This window comes from Mastigoproctus giganteus, chromosome 9, assembly GCF_048544385.1.
Source record: "Mastigoproctus giganteus isolate SK-2022 chromosome 9, ASM4854438v1, whole genome shotgun sequence".
NCBI classification, from domain to species: Eukaryota; Metazoa; Arthropoda; class Arachnida; order Uropygi; family Thelyphonidae; genus Mastigoproctus; species Mastigoproctus giganteus.
This window is the reverse complement of record NC_143583.1, coordinates 148122235-148145937: the sequence shown is the minus strand read 5'-3', so window position 1 is coordinate 148145937 and position 23703 is coordinate 148122235. Positions and strand designations below refer to the sequence as shown.

Below are 23703 nucleotides of genomic sequence, written 5' to 3'. Positions count from 1 at the left end.
TATAACTGAAGTCTTGTCTAAATGATCCTGCAGTGCTTCTTTAACCAGTGCCTCCATTAATTTTCCTGGAACAGAAGTTAAGCTCACAGGTCTATAATTACTTGTGTCAGCCTTTGATCCTCCTTTGTGAATTGGGGTCATATTTGCACATCTCCAGTCTATGGGTACCTCCTCTGAGTCCAAGGAAGCTCTCATAATTATGGCTAAGGGTTTGCTTACTTCCTTTGCTGCCTCCTTTAATATAAATGGATAGATCACATCCACCCTGGGTGCCTTTCTTGTGTTTATCTTCAGCAGTTTCTCCTCCACTTTACTCCCAGTTATTTCAAGATTCTGTAGCTTACTGCTAGAGTTGAATACACCTCTGGCATTCCCCTTGCTGAATAATTCCTCATGTGTGAATGTCGATGCAAAATATTCATTTAGTTTGTTAGCTACCTGAGCAGGATCATCAACAGTTGACCCATCAATATCAAGTGGACCAATCTGATTCATCCCCTTCCTTCTAGAGTTTACATAAGTAAAGAACTCTTTGCTGTTTTTCTTTGCATCCCTTGCCAAGGATTTCTCGTAATCTGCCTTCGCCTGCCTAACCTCCTTTGTAACTTGGTTGCATATCAACTTGTATCTATCATAGGCTTCTGTGTCATGTGTTAATTTGTAAGTATCCCATGCATTTTTCTTCTCTGCCATATGCCTCATTAGTTCATCTGACATCCATTTTGGCCTAAACCTTGAACAATATTTCTTAGTTGGTATGTAAAGCCTAGTAGCTTCCAAGATAAGTTCTTTGAATGCTTCCCATTTTGAATTTGCTGTTGGTAACATCATCAGTTGGTCCCACTGTATAGAATTTAAATACTGTCTCAGTCCATCATAGTCGCCTTTACGGAAGCAATAACCCTTCCCTTTACCCCTAATGGTAGTTACCTCTTTGAGTAACTCCCACTTCAGCACACTGTGATCACTGCCACCTAGTGGTTCATTTATCTGCAGATTCTTAATGCATGAAGAATCACTGCTGATAATCAAATCAAGAGTATTACTCCCTCTAGTTGCCTCCCGAACATGCTGATGTAGAAAACAATCATCCAATAAATCCACAAAAGCCCTGCTAGTGTGTGAGTAACCAGCCCCCAAATTCCAGTCAATATCTGGGAAATTAAAATCTCCCATTATAAGACTCTCTGATTTACTGGCCCACTCTATTTCCCTGTACAGTTCCTTGTTATACTCATCAGAGTGTAATAAGGAACTTATTATACTCATAATAATATAATATTATTATGAGTATAATATTATTATAACTTATTATACTCATAATAAGTTATAATGTAGTAGCAGAGACACAAGAAGCAGAAATGACACAAGACAGTAATTAGTGGCAAACATTTATTTGACATAATATTAACAATGGAGTACGAGATGGATGCATTTCATGATGTTACAACAGATGCTCGAAGGTTCCACCATGAGACATGATGCATGCATGACACTGATGCGGCATGAATTGGCGGACACGGTTGAACACACCTGGAGTTTCTTTGACAGTAGCAGCAGTGCAGAACGAGTCTCGCCACGAGATCCATTTCAGTCTCCACATTCATATACGATAGATTTGAGGGGGCCCCCCACAGAAAGAAATCAAGGCTCAATAAATCAGGTGAGCATGGGGGGGCCAGGCAACGGGTCCACCACAGCCAATCCATCAACACCCAAAACACCTGTTCAAATGGTCACGAACACACCTTCCATAATGGGTAGGTGCCCCATCACGTTGAAAACAAATGTTGCATCTCACATTTGCTGGAACATCAAATAACCCTGGTAGAACTTGTTCAAGAAAGATCCGATATTTTGCGGAGTTCATGTGGGATGGTAACAGGTATGGGCCGACTAAGCAGTCACCGACCATACCTGCCCACACATTTATTGCGAAGCGATGTTGTGCCTCATGGGGGGCGTACACTGTGTGGGTTGTCGTGAGCCCATACATGAGCATTGTGCTGATTAAATAAGCCTTCCCGAGTGAAATAAGCCTCATCCATGAACAAAACATAGGCTAAAAAAATTCAAGTTGAACACTTTCTTGGAGAAACCACTGCACAAAAGCCACACGTGCAGGGTGATCTTGGGGGAGCAGTAACTGAACCCTTTGGAGATGAAAGGGGTGTAAGGGATCGTTGTGCCAGACACGATGTACACTGCAACGAGACACTCCTAAGGCAGAGGCAATGGCACGTGTGCTGGTAGTAGGATTATTCTGGACGGCATTCAACACACTTTTTTCCATAGCGGGAGTTCGCGTCGAACATAGTCTGCTTGCACTACTCCTGTTACCTCTAAATGACCCATAATCGCACAAATTTTGATGCACACGCGCAAACAAACGGTGGTCCGGGTACATGTCTGTCTGTGAAGCGTTCTCCATAAATTCGTTGAGCAGCTCGTCCATTGCACTCTGCTAATCCATACACTAGGTGCATGTCTGCCAGCTCACATTTCGTATATAGATGCATGCTCTTCGTGCGGTGACTACTGTTTGAATGAGTAAACTAAAAATTTTCCCTCTCGTGAACTGATGAACAGCATCGTGTACCGACTTACGGTGACGTTTCCAGTTATGGGTCCCTATGTGATTCACATTCCTTTAGATGTTACCTACCTCCCCTAAACGTTTGTACCAATATTTTTGAGATACCCTGTGTATATATATAATAAGTATGAGTAGGAAATGCAAGAAAAAAGGAAAAGCAAGAAAAAGAGAGAGACAAAGAGAGAAACCTGAATGCGCAAAGCTGCAAAGACAGGATACAAAAAGATATAATGATAAAATTAGAAGTAATTAATAAAAAATACAAAAAGATAGAGAAGTAAATAACACAAGGTGCCGAGCTTAATAGGGGGAAAGAGAAGAGAATGAGAAATTAAAAGAATGTTAAGAACCTAAAAAAAAATAAAAAATTATGTAGAAAGTCCAGAAACAGTTGTAACAGCAGTGCTCCTAAATTTTTAATGACTAATATCTTCTTGGTGATTATTTAATTCTATATAATTTTATAATTTTTTTTTTTTTTTTTATGTTCTTAACATTCTTTTTCTTTTAATTTCTCATTCTATTCTCTTTCCCCCTATTAGGCTCGGCACCTTGTGTTATAAATTTACTTCTCCATCTCTTTGCATTTTTTATTAATTACTTCTAATTATATATATATATGCATAATAAATCAAGTTTAAATTAGCAGCCCAGCAGTGTATAGAAGAAAATCTTACAATTTAAAATATGAAGCTATGTGAAGATTAATCCAACAGTACTGGGTTGCACTGTCCCATTTTGGCAATTAAGTAAGAGAACAAAGGGGCTTAATAATCACAAACTTTCTTTACATTTTAAAATCTGAAGTTTTTCCTTCACAAACCACTTTGCTGCTCATTTAGACTTCATACATTTATTTCCTGCTTTTGACACAAGGCTGCTATCCCATGAGGATCCAGAAAGTCCAGAAACAGTTGTAACAGCAATACTCCTAAATTTTTAATGAGTAACAGAGTTACCTTCTTGGTGATTATTCAATTAAAAATGAAATTACAGATAACAATGTTTCTAAAGTAAGCTTAAGCCTAAGCCTGCCACTCACTGTCACCAGAGGAAACAAAGCTTTCCCATGGTACAAGACCAAAAAATATAATGCAGTGAAATATTTGGTATCAAACATAATATGAAGAAAAACCTTGAATTACAGAACTTTTGGAGAAAAACTAACTGAGCTATACAATGGGGGGGGGGAATATTAATAAAGGAAATTTTCACAGCATTAAGTGATGCTAGAACCAAGGGACATAAATTGAAACTAAACTGAATTACAGACTGGATCATAAGCAGTTTCCCTTTAGCCAATGAATTATTATTCACTGGAATAAGTTGCCTCATGAATGTTGGAGATTGACAGCTTCAGAAAATTCAAAGGTCAGCTGGACTAGATGATGGGAAAAGCCAAGGGGGGGGAAAGAATGAAGGGATACATTACAGCAAAAATGTTTATATTTGCAGATAAATATGAGAAATTATAGAGTTCTTAAAATACCGTGATTGTTAGACTAAATTCGAAATAGCAAATGCTTAATGTACTGTCTCACCTTATACAATCTTCAATAGTTATTAGGGTGAAATGATAACTAAATTTTGGGTTGAATAATTTAAACTGCATTCAGGAAATATAGTCACATACTGAAGAGCAATATCCCAGTTTGTCTGAAACGTAAAATAATGAATCAATGTATACTCCCCACCATGACTTATGGAAGTGAAACTTGGGCACTCACCAAAAGAATGGAAGAGAAGCTGAGAACTACATGGCGAAGAATGGAACGAATAATATTGGGAATCAGACTGTTAGATAAGAAGAGAAACACATGGATTAGGCAGCAAACTCAAGCAAAGGACATTCTTATCAAAACTAAAGAACTAAAATGGTCTTGGGCAGGACACATAGCTCGAAGACATGATGACAGATGGACTAAGAAAATAACAGAATGGTACCCAAGAGGAGCTGGAAGAAAACCTGGAAGACAAAAGCGGAGATGGATAGATGAAATTCATGAGTTTTTGAGTAGTAAATGGATGGCCAGTGCTCAAAACAGAAGGAACTGGAAAGTTGCTGGAGAGGCCTTCATCCTGCAGTGGATTGAAAATGGCTGCTGATGATGATGATGAATTTAAATTAGTAAATTAAAAAACAAGATAAAAAATAAATTAATTAATTTGATTAATTTGACGGAATTTAAAATTTTTTTAAATAAGCGCAAGGAGGCAGAAGTGCAGAACTCTGTCCCTGGTTGTCATGAAGGAAAGTTAATTAAAATCAGTTTTAAGTTTTAAGTATCAGTTTTAAGTAATATAAAACTGATATATCAGTTTTATATTACTTAGTTTTTTTTAATTTTGTTAATTAACCTTCCTTCATGACAACCAGGGATGGAGTTGTGCACTTCTGCCTCCTTGTGCTTATTTAAAAAAGTTTTAAATTCCGTCAAATTAATCAAATTAATTCATTTAATTTTTATCTCATTTTTTAATTTACTAATTTAAATTATTCAACCCAAAATTTAGCCATCATTTCACCCTAATAACTATTGTAGATTGTATAAGGTGAGTACCATGTATTAAGAATTTAATTTGCAGATAAATTAATGAGCATACTTAAAGAAAAGAAAATTCTAATAAGCAAGAGCCCATTTGCAAATTCAAAAACTTTAAAAAATGCCAATTCCCAGAAACAGAGAGAGATTGTGAACCAACTAAAATCAAAGTAGATGTGGATCTGTTAACTAACATTAAAGGGTGGACATTAACATTGAGTCTGGCTCAGGAAAAACTCAGAACGTCAAAGTTATTCATTAAATTCTCTTCAAGAAATCTGATAAAGGTAATAATCCAAGTTTAGTATTAGTAGTGGCAAATGACGAGAGAAAGAAAGCTTAAACAGCATCAGCCAAAAAAAAAAAAAAATCCCATTTTACCTATCTAATCCATTCAATAGTTTAACCAGTTCTTTCTAGAATTTATTCAAACTCTCCACTTCCAAACAACGGATAGAAGCTTGTTCCAACAATCTTGTACAGAAGTTTGCCTTCACCCATTAGCTGAAGGAAAACTGCAAATCTATTCTGCAACCAACCTTCTGCAATTTGAATTTATATCTGCTCGTGTGCATAGACTTCTCAAGTGGAAAAATCCCATCAGCAATTAGTTTGCTCAAGCCATTCAAAGCTTGAACACCTCAATCAGATCACCTTGCAGGTGCCTAGACTCCAGACACTGCAATTTTCAAAATTGATGCCTGTCTTGGTAAAAGCATCCCTTTGTTCCCTTCACCAAGTTCATTGCCTCCTCTGTAGCCATTACAGCAGCTCTATGTCCTTCTATAAAGTGAGGGGTCCAGACCTGTATGCCATACTAAAGATGAGGCCTGACCATTGCCTTATACAATGGGATAATCGCCTCCTTCTCTGTGCTAGCAAAATTCCTCTATATCATTAACAAAACCCCATGAGCTGTACTGACAGCCAATCTGCATTGCTCAGAGACCTGAATATCCAGCTGCATAATTACTCCCAGATCCTTTTCATTTTCCATTACCCTGAGTGCAGTACCACACAGGTACTACACTGAAATATGTTACTCTGGGGTTACTGCTTCACATATAAAGTACTTTCCATTTGTCAATGTTAAACATCAATAGCATTTCTCAACCATCTGCATAACTGTTCTAGGTCCTGTAGCAGTAGCATACCATCATTCCTGTCATTAACCACCATGCCAAAATTCATTTTATTCACAAACTTGGACGTTAATCCTGATATACCTACATCAATATCATTGATAAATATACAAAACAACAGTGGGCCCAACAGCGAACCTTGGGGAACACCACTAATAACATTAGTCCACGAAGAGCAGATCCATTGATTACAACTCTGTCTTCTCCCACTCAACCATCCTTTTATCCATTATAGCAACTTTCCCTTAATGCCACACTGCTCCAATTTGTACAGCAGCCTTTTATGTACAACAGTTTCAAAAGCTTTCCTGAAATCCAAGTACATTATATATCAAAATTATTTTTTGCATCCAGTTCCCTTGTCACTGCAACACAGTATCCAATTAAATTGGTCAGACAAGATCTCCCCTTAACAGAGCCATGCTGTGACAAAAGTATAACTCCATTCCTGAGTCTAGATGGTCCTACATTACTTCGTTATCCAGTGACTCATTATTTTCCCTGGAACAGAAGTTAAGCTAACAGGTCTGTAATTACTTGTGTTACCCTTTGATCCCCATTTGTGAATTGGGGATACAGTCGTTTATCTCCAGTACACAGGGACCTCCCCCTCTGAAAGTAGATGCAAAATACCTATTCAGTTTGTCAGCAATGTGAGTAAAATCATCAAAGTTAAACTACTGACATCAAGTGGAACAATGTGATCTGTTAATATAAGTAAAGAAGCCTTTGCTATTTTTCTTGATTTCTTTGCCAGAGTTTTCTCATAATCTGCCTTAACTTGCCTAGCATTCCTTGTTATTTGATTACACACTAGTTTTATCTAACATAGGCTTTTGTATCACCCGATAAGTTGCATCACATGCATTTCTCTGCTTTGCTATAAGTCTCAACAGTTCATATAAGCTTGCTTTCTTGTATCATTTAGGTCTAAGCCTTGCTTGGTATTTCAGTTGGTTCGAAAAGCCTAGTAGCTTCCATGATTCCTCGACTGTTTCCCATTTAGAATTTGCTGTAACTTTATCAGTTAGTCAATCGAGTTGGTTGTTGTTTGGTTTTTAGGAGCATTAGCAACTAAAGCCCATATTGCTCCGGGATATGCAGTAGTCATTCCCTGACCTTTCCGCATCTGGTGCTGACGGGCTCGAACTGCGGTCTAATCAAGAAGCATGTGCTACGCACTGCTGCTCCTTCCCACTTGGCTACGGAGGCGCCAATCAAGTTGGTCTTGGTATGATTATCAGCAGTGATTCTACATTCATTGAGTATCTATAGGCAAAATAACCACTCGGTGACAGCGATTGCAGTGTACTAATGTGGAATTTAATTGAAGACATAACTACTTGAACAAACATTTAGTGGGATTTGTTTTGTAATTTTTTTTTTTTTTTTGGCTGATGCTGCATAAGCTCTTACACTTGCTTTCTTGCATCACATGCCACGACTACTACTACTACTACTCTCAAGGGTAACAGGAAAGGCCTTTGCTTGCATAAGAGTGACTACAGTGGTCTCAGAAAGTTTTTAAATTCTATGCAGTGGGACCAACTGATGATGTTACCAACAGCAAATTCTAAATGGGAAGCATTCAGGGAAGTAATCATACAAGCTACTAGGCTTTTCATACTAACTGTATACAATTTAAAAACTGTTTAAGACCACTGTAGTCACCTTTACTAAAGCAAAAGTCCTTCTCTCTATGCTTGAGAGTAGTTATAACTTTAAGTTATAACTACTGCATCAGTAGTTATCCCACATCAGTACACTGTGATCACTGCCACCCAGCGGGTCTTTTATCTGCAGATTCTTAATGCATGAAGAAACATTGCCAATAATCAGATCAAGAGTACTGCTTCCTCTTGTCCTCTCTAACATGCTACTGGAGAAATCAGCAATCGAATAAATCCACAAAAGTCTCTATACCACTGAAAAGTCTTAAAATGATACACAGCCTAAAGCTGTTTTTTTATATTTTACGTGTTTCTCTTACACTTTTCTTTAATTTGAAACAAAATTTGATGCAAATTCACTGCGCAGTAAAATCCCTCATTTTAAAGTGGGTTGAAACACATAAAACACCATCTATTCAATGTGTGCTAATTCAGACTAACTGCAGATAAATGGGCAATCCGTGCATTTTTATGTCTACAAGTTATGGCAAATTGCAACTCACTACAATGTCACAATTTTTAGACAAAAATCAGTCTCCAAACTTTCTGATCACCCTCATATATACTTACTGCTTTTTTCTAAAGGCTACCCCACGATATAATAAAACGTTGCCATATCAACTTTTAAATGATCAGAAATAATTGAATTAAGAAGTAGACAGTGATTCTTAATGCAGATTTTAGTCAGGCATCTTAATAATCAGGGAGAAGCAACAAATACATGCTGCTTCCTAATTCCCATCTCAAGCCATAAGAAGGTGGGCCATCCATCATGTTTCTCTACTTTTGCATGGAAACATCTATCATGTTTCCATGCAAGATGAGAACAATGACTCTAAAACACAGAATCAACTCAAATATATGAAAAGCATGAATTTTCAAGGCAAAAATAAGTCAACTTATATTCTAAAATATATAGTAATAGTCAAATGTTAGATTTGAGTTACTGTCAAAAATCAAATAAAAAATTCATTTAAAAAATTTATAAACAAAAAATAAACCTATCATTACTTTTTAAAAAAATAATATCCTCTATATTTATTTACATATCATTCCATTCAATTTAATCAATTTCTTGATCTCTTCATCTTCAACTGTCCACTTTTCAACAAAGGGCTCCCCCTCCATGTCTCTCCATAATCATCTTGCATCTCCCATCCATTACAGTTTTCTGGATTTCATTCCTCCATCGTGTTCTAGGCTCCACCCTTTTTTATTTACCGTCCATTGTTCTCCATTCCATTAATTTTCTGGTGCATCTTTCATCATTACATCTTGCAATGCGTCTGGCCCATTTCCTCTTTAAGCACTTAATCTGTGTTAACTATGCCAGTTATGGACTGTGTTAGAGTTACTAAGAGCAAAAACAGGCATGCGTGCGCACATGCGCACACACATACGTGCCCGTACACTAATGCTTAGAGTATAGTAAATAAACTTGATGAAAACTCAAACACATGGGATGTAGAATTTAAATGTGGTGAGGACAACATGTACAAAATGGAATGTATGTCAGTAGTCAGAGTGGTGCCAGAGGTTCCTCTTGACTATGCAAGATCTCTTGTGATGATACAGAAATGCTGTAGAGCCACTCAACGTGCAATGTAGAGTGTGTAATATAGCATGTTGTTATGTAATATTACTAGCATCTTAATAATCAGGGAGAAGCAACAAATACATGCTGCTTCCTAATTCCCATCTCTAGCCATAAGAAGGTGGGCCATCCATCATGTTTCTCTACTTTTGCATGGAAACATCTATCATGTTTCCATGCAAAAGTAGGGACAGCACATGAGGGAAAGAAAAAAAAAAAAAAAAAAGGCAGAACTAACAAGGCAATACAAGAAAGGTCAAGCAGGCAAATAGAATAAAGAAGGAATGGAGAGTGACATATCCTCCAAGGCAAAATATGTGAGTGGAAGTCCAGACACAGATGAAGGAGGAAATGGGGAGTGCTGTTTAGGCCCGTCTTTGCAGATTTCAAGGCTTCACCAGTGTTCCATCTAGTCTGGAGTTATACTGAAGAGGTTCTCTGGAGAAGAAGTTCAATCAATGTAGATTCCACACTGAAAGGATATCCTAGTACCTGCTGTGACTCTACCCAAGAGATTAGGGTTACCATTGTGTGACACTGTTAGTTATAGCATCCTATGCTGGGGAAAGTTTCAAACATAAGCACTGTATCCTACTCCTGGGGACAAGCAGAAAGCAGTGAGGCCTGATGGAGGCAATCTTGCACCATGTTGGATGTGCCACTGGTTTCAGCAGGTGATCCTACACTAGGCTGAAGTGTGTCACTAGTTTCAGCAGGTGAACCTGCACCAGGTTAAGTGTGCTACTGGTTCCAGCAGGTGATGTATCCCATAATGTGATTTGCAGAGTTGTATGAAGAAATTCCATGCTGGGATGCAGTCCAATCATTGGCATAATCCTACCTTATCGGGCTAGGACAGTTTCTCAACCTTTTTTTTTTTTTTTTTTAATCACCCAATATAAGGGCTTTTATAAACAATATTTTTCTTAATGCTTCCCCCCCCCCATGAAAATTTAAACAAGAAAATACTTCATTCTTATTCTTTATATTCAATGGAATCCCTGAGCCCGATGCTTCTTAGCTAAAAGTTCAATGTTTGGTATGATGTTTGTAAGTTTAATTCTAATGTCTCCTCTTGAACATATATCAGTTCTGTTTCTTTCCTTTGTTAATATTTTATTTGCTGAACTAAAACTATTTTCAACCATATAAGACATTGGAAAACAAAGAAGTACTCTGGCCATTTCAGACCACATTGTTGGATAATGAAGTTTAGTTGTTTTTGACCCCCACAACTCAGCCATTCCACCTTTTTCAAATTTATGTTTGCATTCTTCATTACATTTTAATTCAATGAGTTCTTCTTGAATTTCTTCACTAGCAGACCTAGCATCACATCTAATTAGATCTAATATCCATGGCTTCACTTCAAAAGAAAATAAATAGGAAAATTTATTTTTCATTTCAACTTTTAAAGAACACAAATGATCTGAATAATTCTTAAGATCATTCTCGGTGAGAGATTCATTGATTTCAGTCCACTCTTGCATACCATGAAATTGTTTTCTCATCGAATTGCTTTCAAATATTTCCAGTTTTTCAGCGAAGGCTTTTAATGCACGTATGTATTCTATCACCATAATTAATTTCCCTTGAAATTGAAGTGATACTTCATTAAAAGTTTTCGAAAAATCCAAGCCATATAGTATCTGTTCTTTTTGTGTTTGCTAATCTCCTTTGCTAAATCTGAGTCTCCTTTGCTTTCTAAAAAACTAATTATTGTATCAAAAAAGGTTTACAAATCTTGTTAGACAGTTTCCTTTAGAAATCCATCTGACTCATGTAGGTAAAAAAAGCCTGACATACTGTTCTTCATTATCAACACAAAATTTTCTGAAAAGGCAATCATATTTGCTATGTGACTTTATTTTATTGATGGTTTTAATAATTATACTGAGAGACTGATAAAGAACGGAACTAATATTTTTTTGCAACCAGATGATGTCGGTGCACAATGCAATATATTGCAAGAACATCGGGGCATACTTCCTTTACGTGGACTATAAAACCTTTATGTCTTCCAATCATGGAGGTTGCACCATCAGTGGCACAGGATACCAAATTTCCAATGGTACTTGTTTTTCATCAAACCATGTTTTTACGGTAGCAAAAATGGATGCTCCAGTACAGTCAGTTTCTACAGATTTTGCAAACAACATCTCTTCTTGCAATTTACAATCGTCATCGAAATAACGAATGCATGTTATTAGAAGGGCCTTATTGTCAGTAACTGTGGATTCATCAATCTGAATAGAAAATTTTCTCGTTTTTAGTGTGTCAATTAGCTGCTCTTCATTGTTAACTGACTCATCGATTCGTATTTGAATTGAATCGTTGCTCAATGGCAAGGCTTTTAAAACACTGGAAGGATTTTGATGCAACACTGTTGAAATTACAGTCTCTAATGCAGGTCATATAACAGTCTCAGCAACTGTATGAGCACTACCAGTTTTTGCAATGATTTCTACTTTTAAAAGATGCAATCATTCCATCATCATTTGTTTGTGTGTTCTTCTTAAATAAGGAAGTAACAGTGCTACGTTGCTCAAAATTCTGTTTTAAATTTTTAAAATATTTGATATGTTTACCAACTTTATCGGGATGTTTAAGTGATCTTACAGTCTTGGTTTCATAGCCTCATTTGAAAAAGAACTATTACACATTAGACACATGGGCTGTCAATAAAACCATAAGCTAGATATTCATCCAGATACTGTCGACACTTTATTTTCAGCACTTGACATGATTGATGATGGGTTGAATAACTGCAACGAATTAAATAATAAAATATAAACTATTTTTATTTAATTCTCATAGCCCATGTCACTCACAAAAGCACTGTTGATCAAAAATAAACTTCTACAAGGAAACAATAAATTAATACTAATTGTCGCTTAGAAAGTAGAAACAATAGACTGAAACATTTCCCCATCCCATTTGATTGGTCATATATTGACCAATCAAACAAAAGAATAAATAAATAAACGAAGCCCATCACGCTGTGGGAGAGGTGCAAATGCCAAGGATTGCGAAGACATTACCTCTGAAAGCACTTAGGCATTTATTGCCTATTGAAAGCAAAGGTGGTTGAATTAAATTATGCCCACTATCTTCCTTTTATCAAAATTTCTCAATCACTCCTAATATACCTATATGTTAAATATACCTATATGTCAAAAATCAGTTGTCTCAGGGGAAAAGAAAACCCAATGAGAGAAATTAAATATTAAGAAATAAGATGTCACCGGGTAGGGTTGAACTTTGGAGGGCCACAAACTATTATAATACCCATGATTTTTTTGTCCCCGTTGAGAACCCCTGGGCCAGGATTAGCAGTGGTCAGAAGGTATAGATCAGGGGTATCTAACCCACGACCTATGTGTGGTCCACTCCTTCACATTGTGTGGCCTGTGTCCAATAGACAGCCTTCACATGTTATGCATCCCATAAGTTTTAAACTAGCATGTCACAAATTATAGTTTCACACTGATTTTTGAAAATAACTGTTTCTAATAATATTAAATTTTTCTATATTGCTTTCCCGTGTTTTATGTATCTTCCCTAGAGTTTAACAATATTATTATAACCCCATAATATTAGCACAATAGTGTAATAATTGATGGATTTTTGTATTTAATTATTAATATAAAAAAAAAACTAAATATAAACACAGATAACAAAAATTAAATTCTATTTTTAAAAATGCATAAGTAGCAGTAAGGAACTGGTCTTGGGGCCTGCAACCTATCTGCAACGACAACCCATGCAGCCTGCAACCTTAAGCATTTTGTCTTAGCCCCAGGCTATATAGGTTGGATGCCCCTGGGCTAGATGATCGAAAAATGTCAGCTTGAATCCTACCCCACAATGAAGGTAAGCATACGTTGATACCACACTGGTTTGGAGCATCAGTATCAGCAGTGCATTAGTGGCTTGCTTGCTAATGGCTAAATGGCAAGTGGTAGCTGAATGTAGAGTGTTAGATTTTCTGGGGTGAGCTGTAGTTGTTGGTACAGTCTGGATCATCTCAGGGTAAAAGCACTTAGAAAAAACTTGAAACTTATAGAAGTGATTATATACTTCATTCCATCTTAAGGAAGAGTTGTTCTTAGCCAAATGAGAGAGATCAGTTGTCTGACTAAAATGCTTCTGGGTTGGTGATGCAAGGAAGCCTGAAGCTTATGCTGAACCAGCCAAAAAAAAAAAAAAAAAAATTCCAAGTTACCCTGAGAGAGAGAGAGAGAGAGAGAGAGAGAGAGAGAGAGAGAGAGAACAGAAAGGAATCACCAAGAAAGAGAACAATGATGATATCCAGCTCAGGACCCTGGGTGTGCCAAGCCCATACTCACCAGATGTAAGCCCCTGGGGTTAAATATAGGACATGTTTTCCAGGGAGGAGGGGAGAGGATCTTCACCTGTTTAAAGGGAACCATGCCCATAATCAAGAAAGCAGCAAAAAAAAAAATTTCCATAATGGTTCCGTTCTGGGTGTCATCTCACCTGGCTTGCCAAATTTGCAGGAGTTTGTTCCTTATGGCCTTCTATTCTCTACTTAGGCCATTGGTAAGGCTGATATAGACCCTGGCAATTTGCACAGGGATACTTTTGCAGAAGCAGTAAGAAAAGCCCCAGTAAACGAAAACTCTAAGTCAAGTGGATGTGACTGCAATGACTTGCGGGCCAAGGTAGACACTATCCTGCAGGCTCTAGTAGTGATGAATGGGATTAATCTCTAATGAGAATCCAGGTTGCATTTACTGATGCCTCTGTCAAAACTGAAATCACACTCTAGCCCCATTAGTAATAATGATGAGGAGAAATAAAGTGATGTAGATAAGGACTAATGTCCAGCCTTTCAGGCCCCAATCAGTCCTGTGATGGTCAAATCATCCCAGCATAGTTCTTAATTTTTTTTTTTGATATGCAAGAGGAATGTCAGTTTATTATCCAGGACAACTCCATGATATTTCCAATTCTGGATATGGCAAATGGATTCCATTTATTCTGACTTGACCCTCTGGCACTGAGACTTCCTTTAAAAAGTATCATCTTAGTTTTGAAGTAGTTGTATAAGAGCATTTCTGCATTGTTCCAAGCTACCTCACAAATCTGCCCAATAAGGATAACAAGGACATCTGCAAAGGCCACTATATTCACAGTGTCAAGGCTGTTGACAAGCCATTCATCCAGGATTATTATGCTCCTTAGAAGGGGGGCCAAGTATAGAGCCTTAGGGGAGCACCTGTTAACCAGCATAGCAACTGCTTGGTACCTAGTGTGTACAATGACTGTAAGACCAGAAAAATAACTGAGCACTAACTTCCATATTCTTTCATGAACATACAGTGGCATGTGATGCAAGAAAGCAAGTGTATGAGCTTATGCAGCACCAGCCAAAAAAAAAAAAAAAAAAAAAAAACACCATTCTCTCCAAATGCTTGTCCAGTTCCTCCTTAAATTTATTTAACCTATCAAATTCCACAACGACAGATGGAAGTTTGTTCCAGCAATTAACCACCCACTGGCTAAAGGCAAATTTCCGCACATCTATTCTACATCTGTCTTTTCTTAATTTGAATTTATGCCCCCTTAGGTTCGTAATCTGAACAAGTGGAAGGATCCCATCAGAATTCAGCGTGCTCAATCCATTCAAGGCCTTATACACCTCAATCAGATCACCGCACAGGTGCCTAGTCTCCAGCCACTGCAATTTGCAGAACTTAAGCCTCTCTTGGTAAGAGGATCCCTTCATTCCTCTCACCAATCTTGTTGCCCTTCTCTGTACACGCTCAAGCAAATCTACATCCTTATTAAAATGAGGCCTCCAGACCTGCACACAGTACTCAAGGCATGGCCTGACCACTGCCTTATACAGAGGGACAATCACCTCCTTTTCCCTGCTAGCAAAATTCCTATATATCATTGACTATATTTCATATCCTATATATGAAATTCTGTATAATTTTCTAGTCAATTTGACAAGGATTTTACAAGATTAAGGCTTTAGTAGAAAACGTCTACTAAAACCCTAGTAAAACTACTTTATGGTTTAATGTAATTCTAAGTCACTGTTTAGGATTTTTTTTTTTTTCTTAATTCAGAGACTTAAAGGAAATACTTTGAAAAGAAACTGTGCAAAATTTACATTTTTTATTTGCTGAAAAGTTTCTTAGCAAGATGAATTTCTTTGAAATTTGTACTTGCAATTAAAAGAGCAATTCAAAATATTATTGTATTCTAATAAACTGTAAACAATTTTTTTTTAATATTACACAATTTTTTTTAGAAAATTATGCTTGTTAAAAGCATGTATATATGACATAAATGATAAGGTATAAAAACAATTCTACTTAAGCAAAAGGGGTCCTCTGTCTTCCAATGGAAACGGATCATCAAAGAAGGGGTCTAATTCAGACTTTTCTTCCATATCAGCTGAAACTTTAGCTTTTCCTGAAGACAAAATTTCTGCATTCTTTACCATGTTTTCTCCAATTTTTATATCCTTTGCCTTTTGATTATTCATAAAATTCATTTGGTTCTATAAATAACATTACCTATAAATAAAACTTTTAATAATTGCTAAATCAATACAAGAAAAAAAGTGATAAGGAAAAACATGGTAAAGAAAAATACAGTAACAATAACATTCAGTATTATGGGCTCTTTAAAAAGCATTGTATAAGTATGGAAATCAAATGAAGGACAAAAAAGTGCACTACCATCTGCATGTTAGTAATCCTGATTTGCTGCTGACGAATTAGAAGAAATAACTTACAAACAAAAGTAAGAAATTTATATATTTCTGTAGGAGATTATGCACAAAAAAAAAGAATAAATGTCAGAAATAACTGCAAAATGAATAGCATTAGCATTACGATGCAAAAAAGAAAGCTTATGCAGCATCAGCCAAAAAAAAAAAAAAAAAAAAAAGTTCTGATTTCACCGCTCCATTCATTCCAAATACCTGTCCAGCTCAGTCTTAAATTTATTTAGGCTATCAACTTCCACAACAAAAGATGGAAGTCTTTTCCACCAATCAACTACCTGCTGGCTAAAGGCAAACTTCCGCACATCTATCCTACAACAGTCTTTCCTCAATTTCAATTTATGGCCTCTCAGGTGATTATTCTGAGCAGGAGGAAGAATCCCATCAGCATTTAGCATGCTCAAACCATTCAAGGCTTTATACACCTCAATCAGATCACCTCGCAGGTGCCTAGTCTCCAAACACTGTAATCTGCAAAACTTAAGCCTTTCTTCGTAAGAGCAAACCCTTTGTTCCATTCACTAATCTTGTTGCCCCTTCTCTGTACTCATTCCAGCAGCTCTACATCCTTGAAATGAGGCCTCCAGACCTGTATAATACAGTACTCAAGGTGTGGCCTGACCATTGCCTTATACAAGGAAATAATCACCTCTTTATCCCTGCTACAAAAATTCCTATATATCATTGACAAGACACCATGAGCTGCTCTTGCAGACCATCTACACTGCTCAGAAAACTTCATATCTGCCTGCAAAATTACCTCCAGGTTCTTTTCATTCTCTACCACTGTCAGTGTAGTACCACAGAGTTGATACGTTACTCTGGGAGTTACTGCTTCCCATATGTAGTACTTTACATTTGTCAATGTTAAACTTCATTTGCCACCTCTCAGCCCATCTGCTCAACTTTTCTAGATCCTGTTGCAGCAGCAGCATACTGTCATTAGTGTCATTTACAATTCTGCCAACCTTCTATCGTCTGCAAACTTAGACATTAAGCCTGATGTACCATCGTCAATATGACTTATAAATACAGAAAACAACAATGGACCCAACACTGAACCCTGAGGGACTCCACTAATAACATTAGTCCACGAAGAGCAGTGTCCATTGATTACCACTCTCTGTCTTCTCCTACTCAACCATCCCTTTATACATAACAGCAATTTGCCTCTAATGCCACACTGCTCCAATTTGTGCAGCAGTCTTCCATGTGCAACAGTATCAAAAGCCTTTCTAAGATCCAAATATATGATATCAGTTATTCCCTGCATCCAGTTCTTTTGTGACCACATCATAGTATCCCATCAAACTGGTCAGACAAGACTTCCCCTTAACAAAACCATGCTGTGTCCGAGCTATACCTGAAATCTTGTCTAGATGATCCTCCAGTGATTCTTTAACCAGTGCCTCCATTAATTTCCCTGGAACAGAAGTTAAACTAACAGATCTGTAATTACTTGAGTCGCCCTTTGATCCTCCTTTGTGATTTGGTGTTCACATTTGCACATCTCCAGTCTATGGGTACATCCCCCGAGTCTAAGGAAGCTCTCATAATTAGGGTCCTCTTACTTCCTTTGCTGCCTCCTTTAAAATAACTGGATAGATCCAATCCACCCCAGGTGCCTTTCTTATGTTTATCTTCAACAATTTCTCCTCCACTTTCCTCTCAGTTATTACAAAATCATCTAACTCACTGCCAGAGTTTAGTTCACCTCTGGCATTCCCCTACCTGAATAACTCCTCATGTGTGAATGTAGATGCAAAATACTCATTTAGTTTGTTAGCCACCTGAGCAGGATCATCAACAGTTGAACCATCGATACCCAGTGGACCAATCTGATTCATTACCTTCCTTCTAGAGTTTATATAGGTAAAGATTTGTGCTACTGTCGCTCTCTGGTTGACTGAAATAATGTGAGACTGAAGTCAACGGCCACGTTCATCCACCACCTTTCTCTGCCCACAGTGAGATGTTATTCCTGAAATATTCCTGATACACTCTCGATACTGTCAAATGAGGATAGTGCAATTTCTGTCCATTTGCACGATAGTAACCCATGCATTGGGCACCCAACATTATCCCTCTTTCAACGTCAGTTAACTTATGACATTTATCCATACTGACATCAAATTACTGTCTACATGAATGCAGTAATGCAGTATAGCTCCCACGCGGTGGGGTTTGTCCACTAGCAATGATTTGTCCTAGTTTGTCCACTAGTCATTAGTGTCCAATGACACTAATGACACTAGCAAGAGGGGTGACAGCATCGCGTTGCCCAGGAATCTGGTATCCCATGAATTCTGTCCTTTCAGTGTAATACAGATTTTTGGTGGAGGGTTTGAAAAAGGTGTGCCTGGAACGTTTTAGGACTGATTTTTTGAAACGGTACTACTAGCAGCATACATTTGCCACTGTTGAAACAATACCCTATTCAATCTAAACTGGTTCTGGACCAAGTATCATCAGTGTACACAAAGAAGCTGTCCTACTGAAAAGTTGTATTTTTTAAGTTGGTGCAATAAAATCATGTCATCATGGATTCAAGGACTGAGCAAAGGAACCAGGTATTCCATGAATTCTGTCCTTTCAGCATAGTGTATAGCAGTGGTGTCCAAACGTTTTTGGTCATGCACCCTTATTTTACTTAAAAAGACTAGTGCACACCCCGGAAAAAAAAATTAAATATATAAGTTTATTTTTTTTATTTATTTATAAATCATTTATATAAAAGGCATTATATATAAAATCATATAAAATTTTAAAAGATCACAAATAAAAAAATACAAAACAAAATTAAATTGAAGTTCAAGTGCAAAATGATAAGAAATCAATAATGTAACAAGTGTAGTAAATGTAATGCAATACTATTTGTTTTATTTATAAATAATTTATATGGTATGTATTATATCTAGATTTTATTATCTAGATATAATGTATTATATCTAGATTATACATCAGTGTGGAAAACACCTTCACGATTTTATTGAGGATTATCTCATGCACCCCATGGATTATCTCGCATACCCCTAGGAGTGTGCGCACCCCACTTTGGAGACCACTGGTGTATAGTGTTTCATCAAGTGGCACTGGGGTTCTCCCAACTCCACATAGTAACTCTGTGATGAATAAATGACTCTGTAAAAGCCAGATAGCTATTAGTTAAGAAAACACAAAATCTAAGGCAGTGCATCAAGTTGACATGGTGGCCAGTGCAACAGTGAGTCAGTTTGGTGTGAGCTGACGTTATTCGTGTCAGATCTTGATCCAAAATTCTACATGTATTAAGTCGTAACTTACAAAATCTCTAGCTAAATTTAAAAATAAACTAACAAACATGACTAGCACTATAAAGCTATTTATAGAATAAGATTTAAAATACTAATTAGGTCAATAAAATGGCAAATTTTTCAAAACTTAACAGTTCCCAGGAGCTCAAAATTCTTCAACTGTGTAGTTCCTATTCTCATACTCAGAATAGGTCAGCAGATTGGATAAGCCCTATGAGAAGCAAATACAACAAAAACAAGTACATAAATAAAGAAACACCACATTTAGTGAAATGAACAGGGAAGGGAGGGGGGACCTAAATTGAGAGGAAGTGTTGTGATAGGAATGTACACCTAAAAATTTTGGGATATTTTAAATAGAAAGCCAAAACTGCATAAATTAGGAGCCAATTATAAACAAATTTAGACTGGCATCCACAAACCCAAATAATGTGAAATATCCCAAATTAGATACTGTAAACCAACCACAGAAACGTGACCAATAAATTAAACAACTTAAAATAAAAAAAAGTATAACCATTGATCCTATCGTATCAGAAGGCCACACGACAACATTAGTTTTTGCATTTTTTCTATGCACAGCATGCTGTTATCTGTTTGAAAATGTCTAATTGCATCACGTTTCCTACCACTTGAAATTGATTTTTCAATTTCGAGTGGTAAGAAACATAAAAACTGAAAAATCACATCTATATATAGTACACAAATCAAACTGAAAGATACTGTTCATTAGATTTTCACTACACACTACTTTTAAGAACATCAAAATGCCTACTTGTAACAGAAAACAACACTATTACACTGTGTTCCTATTTTGCAATGTAGATTACCACAAATCTCTTAACAAAAAGAAGCAGAAATCTGCAAATTTTTAAAAATAATAATAATAATAATGTAGTTTTATTATTTTTTTTTAATTTTGTAAAAAGAGTATACTGTTTTTGCATAAAGTTAGAGAAAACTCTTTGTCAACAACTATATTATAATAGTGAGATAGAATAGATTTAAATCACATAAAAAGATGAAGTCTGTCTTTTTTTACTTGATTTATATTATATAAATTCAGAGAAGTGACAGTTTTGCCCTTGGCCCTTGAAGCTTGTCACAGACATTCTCTCAGGTATGACAAGCTAAGGCTTGCTACCTGAGTCTAAAACACTGACTGGACTGATATTTAGGTGACACTTGAATCAGGTGGACTGAATTTCTGTGAAAGCCTAGTATTCAGTGCCAATTAAATCCTCTGCTTGCACCTTCACAATGGTAGGACTGTTAGTAACCCTGGGTTTAAGCTGTATGAAAGTAGTGCTGAAATACTGCACAGTATACTGGAGGTAACTGCTCAAGTGTGAACCAATGTAAGCAAGCAAGGTGTGGCACCCACACCAACAAAGATGAATGCTGCCCCTCTGTGTTACTAGGTGATATATGGCTCATCAATTGGGAAATACCACCACTTTGTTTAATGGAGGCTTGAAGAGGTGAAAGTCTCCTGCTTAGTCTCCAGAGCAGAGCAAAGCCCTGGCAACACCCCACTCTTCTATCATGCAGTAAGATTGATGTCTTTTGATGTTATGCATCACAGTGAGATCCAATCTGCCTTACATTTCAAGAGTACTGCTCTAAACCAGTGTTTGCAGGCTGGCTGCTAAATAGACCTCTAGATTAAACCTATTGGTAACTTTCTAGGAGGCATCTGGATCAGCTAGTGTATAATTTTGCTGCCTCTACTCTGCCAGATAGTGACTGGAGGGAGTCAGAGTGGTGTGTGTGTGTGTGTGTGTGTGTGTGTGTGTGTGTGTGTGTGTGTGTGTGTGTGTGTGTGTGTGTGTGTGTATTGTTGAGACCACATTAAATCAAGGAGCTGAGTATATTCTTGCACTGTGTATGCCATATCCAAAAATTTTATCACTTCATAAAATGTCCCGCCTGCCTTTTTTTGTTTTTTTACAATCGAATACATCAGGAATAGACAAACTAATAGAACAAATTTATCTGTGAAAAGATCTAAACCTTCCAAACATTTCCTCATTCATTTCACAAATATATGTGGTCTCAGTTCCAATCTCAACGATGTCCATTAATAACTTGGAATCTCTTCTATTCAATCTTCTCTGGCTTAAAATCTCTCTATCCTTTTGATGTTATGCTCATCATGGCATATGGGTGGCAATAACCCCAGATTAACGTACCAACTGTGTGGTACTACACTCAGGTTAGTGGAGAATGAAAAAGACCTGGGGGTAATTGTGCAGTCATATTAAAAATTTTCTGAGCAGTGGAAACAGAATGTAAAAATTGCATTCTGTCAAATTCATCTGTTGCCAATATCAATCTCCCAATTCCACTAATCCATCAGAACTTGACTTTCTTCAGTCCAACTTTCTTAACAGTGAGGTAATATTTGGTGATTTTAACATTCACGATTCAGCTGGCTTCAATTTTCTATCATACAGATCCGGCTGGTCAAGATGCTAAGGCTTTTGCAATTACTAATGACTTCGCATGGCCTGTTTATTTACCTACCAGACAATCCTAACTACAAGCCAACACTCGATCTTTTTCTCACAAATAAACCTTCTAAGTACACGGTCAAGGTGAGTGGTCCTTCAGGCACCTCAGATCACAACTTGGTGACGTCTCTTCTCCAATGGAGACTTTCTCTCATGGTCATTCTCAGCGTTCTGTTGTTAGACATTACAAGAATACAAAACGGGATGATCTGCAACACTTCTATTCTTCTTTTCCTTGGTTAGATTACTGTTTTAAATCTTCTGATGTGAATTTTTGCTCAGATCATATCAATGAAATTATTCTTGTAGGAATGAAATATTTTATTCCACACTTCGCCTTAAAATTCTGTCCTGTATTAAAACATTGGTTTTCTTATAAATGTGCTAAGGCTGTTCAAGGTAAGAATGCTGCATATTACAATTAGATTGCATCCAAATCCCCAGGTTAATTTTCTGCCTATACCGAAGCTTGCCACAATTGTAAAGCAGTTATTAATCAGTCCAAACTATATTTTGAACAGGCTAGTAACAGAAAACTTGTTTCTTGTCCAAAGGCCAGTTAAGCATTCTGGTCTCTTGCCAAAGCTACTGGACACAACTTTTGTAATCCCACCTCTACTGAAACTTGATGGTTTCAATAAATGTGGGATCAGTTCAATCCACTGGTGATCTACTGGTTTTAGGTTAGCCATCTATAGACAAATTCAATGGAAAAGTTTGGTGAAACTCAAGGTTGGTTGGTCGTTGGGTTTTATTGGCGCATTAGTAACTAAGGCTATAATGCACCCGTGAAACTCAAGCAATTGCCCTTGATATTCTAAGGCTTTCATCCATGTTCAATGTAAAGTTCTAAATAAGTTTCCGTCTTATGGATTGCTGACTGCTTTTTGTAATTGGCTATCCAGTTTTCTCTTTGACTGTCTTCTCTGTGAAGACAGTCAAAGAGAAACTACCTGTCTTCTCTGGGAGAGAGAAGACAGGTAGTTCTCTGTCTTCTAACATAACCACTAATGGTGGTGTTCCAAAAGGTTCAATTCTTTCTCCCACTCTCTTCTCTTATATATTAATGACCTTCTTCCATTGACTGGAAATCCTTTTCATAGTTTTGATAATGATAGCACACTGCATTCCACCTTCTATTTTAAGAAACCTTGCCCTGCAGCTCCAACTTCTCAAATATCCACTACTGATTCCTTAAATAATCATTTCCTGGTAATTCTGGAGTTATTGCAGTAATTCTAAGTGAGCTTTGTCCCATTGGAATGGTAATTAATTTCAATCCTTCTAAAACTCAGTCTTGTCTTATATCTCACAAATACATGTATCTTCAATGATACTCAGATTTCTAGACAAAAATCACACCTCTATTAGGGATTACCCTAACTTGTAATCTCGCTCTTGTCATAAGTATATCACAAATATTGCTTCCTCTGCATCTAAAAAATTGGGTTTCCTCTTTTGCCCTCAATGTTACTTTTCTTCTAAATAGTTGCTCATTCCATACAGATCTCAGATTTTCCCTACTATGGAATATTGTTCCCACATGTGAGATGGTGCCTCATAACCTCTCTCAGGCTTCTACACGC

The 23703-nt window shown here is 37.0% G+C and overlaps 1 protein-coding gene across 1 annotated transcript in view; it reads right to left on the bottom strand.

The window, feature by feature from the left end:
• Window positions 1-23703, bottom strand: part of LOC150080812 (centrosomal protein 43-like) — a 203490-nt gene that overhangs the window by 77480 nt on the left and 102307 nt on the right. The window contains exon 4 of the mRNA XM_090381485.1: window positions 15896-16083. Coding sequence (XP_090237611.1) covers window positions 15896-16083 — 188 coding nt within the window. The remainder of the gene's footprint in view (window positions 1-15895; window positions 16084-23703) is intronic.